This window comes from Orycteropus afer, unplaced genomic scaffold, assembly GCF_000298275.1.
Source record: "Orycteropus afer afer isolate SDZICR_OR568_19922 unplaced genomic scaffold, OryAfe1.0 scaffold00020, whole genome shotgun sequence".
Taxonomy (NCBI): Eukaryota; Metazoa; Chordata; class Mammalia; order Tubulidentata; family Orycteropodidae; genus Orycteropus; species Orycteropus afer.
This window is the reverse complement of record NW_006921607.1, coordinates 11,871,498-11,881,403: the sequence shown is the minus strand read 5'-3', so window position 1 is coordinate 11,881,403 and position 9,906 is coordinate 11,871,498. Positions and strand designations below refer to the sequence as shown.

Sequence of the window (9,906 nt, the reverse complement as noted above, 5' to 3'; positions counted from 1 at the left end):
TATCATTGGCCCATTGGTGGAGAAGGAGGTAGTGGCTGTCGCTCAGTAAGTGAAGTCACAGGAGGTGTGGGTGTAATTGTGTCTTATGGGGACTGTTGTTGTCTCCCACTCAGTTAGACACAAATTACAATTGAATAACCATCAAAAAACTTTTCAGTCTTGTGGGGTCTGGAGTGTCCTTGGGGTTGCTGGAAAGCAGAACGTGTTCTTAAACCCCAGGAATCTGCGAGAGCGCTATCTTTTTAAATATCCAAAATAGTCAAGCCGCTTTTAAAGCTTCAAAATGGCGGTGCCCTCTGGACCAGCAAAAGTCCACAGTTCAGCCCGCCTCTCTCTTCACCTTCTCCGTTTATTCCCCAGCACAGTCCTCCGTGCAGTCCCTGGCTAGCAGGGCTGATTTTTTGGTTAATTCTTAGGTCCTGCCACCACTCGGGAATCCCAAGTTGTCTGTGCCGTCAGGATCGCTGCCAGACTGCAGCTCCGTCTGTCTCCTTTTTTGGTATTTTCACGCAAATTCTTCTGCTAGTTGGGGTTTAGTCCACTTCTAAATCCTTCCCTTCAAGGCTCAGGGGTCCAGGATTATTCTGTGTCTGTGTTAATTGGTTTCCCTTTTCTTTGTTGAAGAGGGTCTGTGCAGTCTTTCTGCCTAGTCCGCCATCTTGCCGGTCTCCTCCTGTCTTTCTTTCTTTAAAATAAAATATTTTTGTTTAAAAATTTTGTTTAGAGTAAAAATAATACTGTATTGTAGGATTTATAGCATATATAGATATAATTCATGTGACCACTAGAACATAAAGGATGGGGAATAAAGGAAACTAGACATTTTACATAGACTGGTTAAAGTATAGTGAATTGCTTAATATGGCCCTTCTAGCCATAATCCTCCTTTTTCTGATGTATTATTGTAAATCCCAGCCTCTATGCCTGTGCTTATGGTCCCATTTTGTGGTAAGCTGTTCATTGTATTAATGAGGCAGCATTAGGGTGGGATATATCTTGAGTCCCATCTTCCTGGAGGGTGTGGCTCAAGTCACCATCCATAGTTCCCTTCAGGGTATATATGTAAATACTCTGGCAAAGCTCACTCTCTTGCTCTGGATCCTACATCTGGTTCATCATCATCTCACCCCCAGTTCTTGGGACTTGAAACAGCAGCCAGTCATCTGACCTGCCGATTTGGGTCTGTCAGCCCCTGCAACCACATTAGTGAGGACAATTCTCCAGACCAATACCTAACCCACAGATTTGGGACTTGTCAGCCTCCACAACCACATGAGGAGCCATTACACGAGGTGTTAAGTGAAATACAGAACACATAACAAAAATAACAACAAGATGAGTTGAGTACTGAGGGGAGGAGGAGCTGATGTGAGATATGATGGAGTGATACAGCAGTGTGGACAAGTTGGACATTTGGGACATCTTTAACCTCTGCCTCATAAAGACCAACCTTGTGCTGATTCTTCTAAAAGAAATTATTTGAGCAGTGGTTCAATATTAACTCTAAGTAAAGTGTGAAAAACTAAGGATATATATCATAATCTCTAGGGTAATCACTAAAAAATAAGTACATCAATAATCTAATAGATAAATTTAAATGGAATTCTAAAAAAATATTCAAGTAATCTAAAAAACATGAAAGTAGGAAAAGAGAAAAAAAACAGGTAATATGTATAGAAAAAAAAAAGGAAATAAACCTGAAATCAAGCACATCAACAACTACATTTACTGAAACTAGAGTACACATCACACTATATACTATTGGACACACACTTTAAAGGCACAGATCAAAAGAAAGAAGAAGAAGATATACCATGCAAACAGTAAGCAAAAGAAAACTGAAGTGCCGATATTAATACTAGATAAAATAGATGCAAGTCAGAGTATTACCAAAGACACACTGATGAAAAGGGGCCATTCATCAAGAAGATCTAACAGTTATCAATATATATGTATCTACTAACAGAATTTCAAAAAACATGAAGCAAAAATGACAGGATTAAAGGAAGAAATGTTGTTGCTGTTATGTGCCGTCGAGTCAGGCCTGACTCATAGCAACCCCTCCTTGGGTTTCCGAGGCAGTATCACTATGGAAGTAGATTGCCCCATCTTCCTTCCGAGGAGTGGCTGGTGGGTTTGAACCGCCAGCCTTCTTTCTGGTTAGCAGTCAAGTGCCTTAGGCACTACACCACCAGAGCTCCCAAAGGAAGAAACAGACAAATTTATAAACATGGCTATCATAACCTTGGTAACTGATTGAACTAAACGCAAAACAAAATCGATGGAGATAAAGTTCAGAAAACACTACCAGCTACCTTGATTTAATTGAAAAGAAGTGGAATGTTACACCAATAATGGCAGAATATGTATTCTATGCAAGTGCATATGAAACATTCACCATGACAGATCATTACGTTGGGCTATAAAATAAGTCTCAACAAATTATAAAAAGACTGAAATCCTACAGAGTATATTCTCTGACCACAATGCAATTACATTAGAAATCAGTAACATAAAGGTAGCTATAAAATCCAAATATTTGGAAATGAAACAACATACCTCTAAGTAACCCATGGTGAACAAAGAAATCACAAGATATTTTGAATTGAATGAAAATGAAAAAGACAACATATCAAAATTTGTAGCATGCAGCTAAAACAGTACTTAGAGGGAAACTTGACTTTAAACGCTCACTGTAGAAAAGAAGATTTAAAAATCCATAAGCAAGGTCCCACCTTAAGAGGCTAGAAAAAGTAAATTGAAGAAAATAATTAGGATAAGAAAAGAAATCAATGGAATCTTAAAAAGACAAACAATAGAGAAATTAACAAATAAGAAGTTGGCTCTTGAAACAATCCATAAAACCGATAAATCCTCAGTCATACATCAAGAGAGAACACCAATTACCAATACCAGAAATGAAAGGACTTTAGCGCATATCAACATCAAAATAATAAGGGAGTATTACTAATATTGATAAAAGGTGAAAAAACATTAGACAAATCAATTTTTTTTTTTTACTTTATAATCAAACCAAAAGCAAAAGTATACATAAGAAGAGAATTATTAACTCTAAATACAAACCTGTAATAGTCGAAATCTCCTGTAATTCGGCAAGGGAAGAGGCCGGTTCCGTTTTCACAGCGTTTTCTCCCATTGACTTGCAGTTCAATTCCAAACCTGCAGCCCCCAGTCCATCCCCAAAAGAGTGGCAAATTAGTGCAGATGAGACCTGTGCAGCTTCCAAAGAAGATTTCAACTGACCTACAAGAAAAAAGACACTTTGAGGAACAAATACACGTGTGAAATTTGGGAATCAAGAGTTGCACAACAGACTAAGAAAGCCAAGGGTGTTTTAGGGGAAGTCTAACATGCATTCACAGGTACCAGCACATACAACCAGGGATGTGAGCAAAGGCAAAGGCTACTAAGAAGCTACATGAGGGGAGGAATTGCTGGAAATGTTGGCAAAAAGGCACAGGCCCAGAATGAGATGGCACCAGAGCATGAGAAAGAGAAGGACTTGTCAAGCATTAGGCCTCCAACCCAACATTCAGAGATGTATCAGCAAAACCAATCACAAATACATACAGAAAGTTTATCTAGTGAATCAGTGAAGAACAGTATATTACAAAACCACTGCAGCCATTCAATACTTGATTTCAAGACCATCTCATACTGTGGAAGGCAGTGCACAATGATTTAGAATGGTTCTCACTAGACAGGTACCAGGTTGAGAAGACAATTCCAGAATAGACACTGACTCACCTTCTTCAGATTCCTTGGCACTAGATGATGTATCTTGCAAAGGATCCGTATCAACTGTATTAACCAAACCTGATACGACCAAGTCAGGATCTAGGATCTCATGGGTCCCATTTGTGGACAGCCTGGAGGACCGTCTCCTTGATAAATCTTTGTCAGTATTTTCTGAGTAGTTTTTTGACTTTTCTTGGGCTATAAACCATAAAGAGAGTTGTAGTCAAGAGACCAGCAAGAAGAAACTCTGCCACAACAGATTTCTGGCTGCTGCTCTGTAACAGTTTTGCAAAGAAACTTCTAGAATGTCAGACCACTACAAAGGGAAGCATCTTTTCTTATAGTTTTAAGTAAGATCTCGGTCACTCTCCCAGGGCAGAATTTTATTTCTTCCAGGATTCATGGCCTGAAAGTATGTGCCAAGGTCATACATATCCCAATCCTGGCAATTAACTAATATTTTGAAGCTTCCCAACAAAAAGTCTATGTACTCACTTCCAAAGGCAATAAGGCTTAATAAGAGCTTTACTCAGAGCCATTATAAATCCTTTTTGGAGCCAAAAGAGTATTTAAAAATAAATAAATAAATAGTATTTTTAAAGTTTCACTAAGCATATGAAATCCACCTCCTCCTAAGCTATTAAATTTCCAGTGGAATGCAACTCAAATGTACAATTTATGGGTACAGAAATGACACCACTGAACTCAACATGAATACAGTCTGTACTCTGGGATCCCACTCACATTGGCTCCTGTAATTACAGATAAGCATTTGAGCCTAAAGGCAATAAGACACAGCATGGATAGAAGGGAGGCTGACTGGCACAAATGGTTTGTGTTCAATTATAACCTAAAAGTTGGTGGTTCAAACCAACTTAGTGGCACTGCAGAAGAAAAGACCTGGCAATATGCTTTTACAAAAGCATCACGGACAAGGAAACCCTATGGAGCAGTTCTACTATATAACACATGGGATTGCCATGAGTCAGAATCAAGTGGATGGTAATAGACTTAATGAATGTCAAGTTCTAGCCACAAACACAAACTACAGACTCACATGAATTTTTGTCAAGTCGAGGACGTTTTAATGGGACTGCATTTCCTTTTGATATTTTCCGTCTTCTCAATTCCAATGTGATTGGTTGCAAAGTTTGAGAGTTTGCATCCACAGCTACAATGTATACAAAAATCACACAAAAAGATATGTAACTTCTTAGTGGTCCAATCTCTCATTTTTTATATATGAAAGCATACATATATACAGATATCTACGCATGATAAACAGACCCTCAAAAGAACTTTCTTACTTAAGACAAAAGGAGGAAAAAAAACACAAAAAAGTGAAATGCATGAGTAATTACTTCCTTATGGGAGATACTAAGACCCTGGACATCAACTCAATCCCTTTTGTTCAGTCTCTCCTATGACCCAGCTCCAGTCACACACTTCTCTCCTAAAACCTTCTCTTTAAAACACCACACTCAACATAATTGTTTTAAAATATAAAAGTACAAGGGCAATATAACAAGACTGAAACAGAAAAACTATCAAGTCATTTTTATCACCTTCAAATCTTCTCATCAAAATCTGACCTCAGCCAATAATCCAGAAATCCACTATGTAGGCGAATCCCTAAAATGTATACCCTGAGACTAGTACTTCATTACTGCTGCCAATCTCTACTTGCAAAATAGATACTCTGGCATTGGTCCTACATTTGCAGGACCAAAAAGGAAGTCAATATTTAGTTCCTCTTACAAACAGTCCAGAAAAACCTCACGAGACTGTGCTGTTTGTTCCAGACCTGGCTGCTGAGCCCTAGCAAATCCAGCTCTGACATAACGTAGCTGTACAGACACTAAACCCTTGGACAGTACTCACTCTTTAACACCTAACACTTAAGAAGCTCTCCCCAGTCCAGAAAGATAGGAACAAAAAGTCACCTTTTTATAAACTAAGAAAAGATAAGAGCAAAAGAGAACAAAGGAAATCTGAAATGAGGAAGCTTGGGGGAAAAGTAGAGGTAAGGAATTTGAGGAAAGGGAGGTAGAAAGAGGGAAAGGAAGAAGGGAGAGGAAAGAGAAAACAGGACGGAGAGACAAGACTCGTCTAAGAGCCGTAGCTTCAGATTCTGCCATCGACCAGCAGAACCAGAGACAGGGCTAAGTTCTGAGGAGGCAAAACTGGCCAGAGTGCTAAACTCTTCCTTGGCTCTTCCCTTGTCCAATCTTGCCAATGTGCCAACATTATTCTGTTCCAAATGGTGGGAACTTGGAGATCATACACATTCCAAATTAAATACAAATATAAACAACCTTCTCTAAATAGCTCAGATCCTGCTCCAATCAGGCTGTTCAATCTAGGGAGCTCAAGGCTCTACCAAGTCAATGACCTTATTCCAAGTAATTTTTTAAGGGGATTTAAAATACATGTGGGATATTTGGCAAGCCACCTTCCCTTTGATACCATATATAAACTAGGGCTGACTACACAGAAGTTAAATGCTTCCCAAACTCTTTTTACAACAAGAATCACATGCAAAACTTGTTAACAATTAATTCCCATTCCCAGGCCCACCAGCCAGAGTTGCTGATATGGGAGCACTGAGACAGGGCTGGAATCATGTTTTCAACAAATTCCTCAGGCAACTGTTAGCAATAAGCTTACAACACACCCTTTTTTATTATTAGACTTATCCAGCTAGTATGAAATGTTACACCTATGTAAGACAAAAGCAATAAACTGAATACCACCACCACCACCCTTTTTTTTTTTTTTTAAATCTGAGTTAAGTCATGGGGCCAATACATATTCCCATTTATACTCTTTCCTAAACTAAGCTGGAGGAATCCTTAGGTGGTGCAAACGGTTAATGCACTTGGCTGCTAACCAAAGATTAGAGATTTGAGTCAACCCAGAGATGCCCTGGAAGAAAGGCCCCAGCCTGTCCTACTTCCAGAAAATTGGCCATTGAAAACCCCGTGGAGCACAGTTCCACCCTGACACATGAGGGGCTGCCATGAGTAAGAGCAACTCAACAGCAGGTGGTAAAGGGAGCTGGGGACGTGTCAGAAAGTGCCAGTTTACATTCTTCACCTTTCCTTTCATAAGTGCCCTTCTTCTACTTTACCCACCTCTCACTCATCCTACATGGCGCACTGCCCTGGGCTTTCAAACCTCCAGCCCTTTTAAACAGGGGTTCCTCATCTCAATACAGAACACACAGGTTATTGCCTCACTTCTCCCAAGGGTAGTTATCACTAATACCACTCTCAGTGCACAGAAGTCAATTCATTACAGATTATAGATGCCTTGGGCATTGGGGCCTAATTCTCTTCCAGAACCTCTTTGAGAAAGCCAGTGAATTTAGGCCAGGGCTGTCCAAGAAAAATATAATGAAAGCCACCAATGCAAGCCACACATTCAATTTAAAAAATTTTAGTAGTCATGTTAAAAAATTTTTTTAAGAACTGAAAATCATTTAAAATATATATTTTATTTAACCCAATACGTCCAAAAACATCATTTTAATGCTAAGTATTTGAAATCCATTGTGTATTTTATATTTACAGCAAACCTCAATTTGGACTAGCCACATTTCAACAGTCAATAGCTACATGTGGCTAGTGGCTACCATACTGGACAGGGCAGGTCTAGGCTCTACGGAAAGAAAAAATTCCAGCACGCTCAGCTATTAAGAGTGAAACCCAGTTATAACCAATGAGGGGAAGGCAAGAAATATATAAGTAAGCATGCCTGAAGATCACTGCCACGTGATCCTGGGCAGTGTCTAGTCTAAAGACCTTTTAAGTCACTGAACAAACCTGGAGAATTAGTGTTTGGCACAGGAAGAAATTCAGGATGTGTATCATTCTTGGGTATTCTAGAAGAATTACACATTTCAACTTGTATTCTTCCCTAAATCTATACCTTGTAACGTTGACTCTTACCAATTAGCCATCTCAGCTTTCTATTTAGACTATGAAAATTTGCAGTCAGTAACTACTCTCCAGAGAACTCAATTTCAAAATGCACCCATGCCTCCCTAGTCCTAGGGCACCCTTTGGCACCGCCTCCTTCACAGTGGAGGCTCACACCTTATTTACCTCTCCTTTCTTCATTCATATCTGCCTCATTAAAATGATTATTTCCTACAACAAAATAAAACTACTAAAAGGAAAAAAAAAAAAAAAAAAAAACTTCCTGATCCCAGGTTCTATTACCTACTTAAAATGAGATCATTTGAATGACCACAAGCAAAAGACCTTAGCTTATTCATAAACTCAAGATTCAAGAGGTTATGTTTTATTATGTAAGCTGAAGTATCTAGTGGATAGTTATCTACCACCCTAGAAGCTTAGTCATAGACACGCTTCCCAATTTATGTTCATCTGGTGACATGACTCAATTAAAATTCAGCTCCACAGACATGACTTGTTTTCAGATTGCAAGACGATTCAAAGTCAGTCATAAAAATGAAGGACTGAAGTACAGAAGTTATAAAGAATCACAAACAGCCACAGAAGAACACTCTCGCATTGCCCATTGCAGAGCCCACTTGGGAAACTCACCAGTAGGAGCTATGGAAGGGGGTCTGCCTCGTTTTCTTTTAGGTTCCCTCAAGTTTTCTTGTGGATTCTTCACAATGTCATTTTCAGGTTTCTTATCCAGTTGGGCATCTCCAGAATACTCCCTGTCATTTTCCGAAATGTTCTCCTTATCTTCCTTCTCGTTCTTGGGAAGGTTTTTCTCTGATACCTTTCCTTTTTCAGAGCCAATTAGTTTTCCTTCTTTATCAGGCTGCTTGGGTCGCTTTTCTGTTTTTATGGCTTTATCCTCTTTGTCTTTCTTCACATTGACCGTGGCTTTTCTCTGTTCTTTAAACTTCTCTCGTTTATCAGGAGATGATGAAAGACTTTTGTGATCTGTTTCTTTAGGCCTAGCATTACCCACAATATTCTAAAATGAGCAAAATAGCGATGAAACACACTTTGTGATTACTTGCAAATATAAAATCAGGAAGTTTTTTTTTTGCTAAGTTATGAAGACAGACAAAGAAATTAAAGGAAGACATATGCCAGATCACATAATGCAAAGCAACACAGAAAATAACCACTTTGAGGTTTGAGAACCAAGCCTAAGCTTAAGGAAAACAACTACCATGTTCAATTCCTTCAGAGACAGAGTTATCTCCTTATTAATAAGTCACTAGAAAATAACTAAGGGGACAGATGTAGGGTCTAGGGACCTTTTCTAGAAAGCACTCTTTGATTTAGACAGGGGTGTTCTAAGAAAATGCACACCCCATCCTTCTCATACCCCCTTCCACAATGACACAGGCTCAGGGCCTTTCAGAGGCCTGACCCCGTTTGCCAGCATATTCTGATAGCTTGTATAGAAGAGAACTCAAACTGGTAAATGGAGAGAGAACAAGAAAGCTGTAAAGATTTCCAGCCCAGAACCAGTCTCTGCTGCCTTACTGGGTAACAGCTATGTTCAGTCCAACAAGCCACCTACTATGTACCTAAGCTAATCTGAGTTTTTTCCCATCAAAAAGAAATACTGTTTCTTGGTTACTTTCCTCCTAAACTGCTTTCTTTACAATTTATCCTTAAAATCTAGTGTCCTACTGTAATTGATTCAAAACAAAGGCAGCTCTGAAAGCGCTGGAGTTTCCAAAACTACAATTAGGTTTATTTGTGTACGTGTCTCTCTTCAAGACCTCAAAAAGAACAAGGACCACCACATCACGTTCATATGGGATCCCCAGCACCTAGTACACTGGAGGCACACAGGCTTTTGCCAGAAGCAGGTAGGAATGCCTAACCACACAGCAAGTACAAGATTAATTTGTCCATACAGAAAAACAAATGAGGAGATTCTCTGAGGTTACAGCCTAGGAGAATTTATGTTTTTAATTCCCCAAAACTATTTTGAAAGAAGCCAGGTTTGAGAACAGGCACTCTCAGACACGGCTGTTAGAAATATAAACAGCAACCACCTTTCTGGGTGGGGGAGTGTCTTGGTATTTTGGGTCAAAAGACTGAAAAATTTATACCTTTGAACTAGAATTCCTAGAAGTAGAATTTGCTAATAGAATCATTAGATTTATACACCCAAATGTATAAATATCCTTAATGATGGACC

The 9,906-nt window shown here is 39.1% G+C and overlaps 1 protein-coding gene across 1 annotated transcript in view; it reads right to left on the bottom strand.

The window, feature by feature from the left end:
• Positions 1 to 9,906, bottom strand: part of PHF20 (PHD finger protein 20) — a 197,154-nt gene that overhangs the window by 99,090 nt on the left and 88,158 nt on the right. The window contains exons 5-8 of the mRNA XM_007934622.2: positions 8,331 to 8,718; positions 4,817 to 4,930; positions 3,769 to 3,957; positions 3,085 to 3,264 (exon numbers count right to left, since the gene is read on the bottom strand). Coding sequence (XP_007932813.1) covers positions 3,085 to 3,264; positions 3,769 to 3,957; positions 4,817 to 4,930; positions 8,331 to 8,718 — 871 coding nt within the window. The remainder of the gene's footprint in view (positions 1 to 3,084; positions 3,265 to 3,768; positions 3,958 to 4,816; positions 4,931 to 8,330; positions 8,719 to 9,906) is intronic.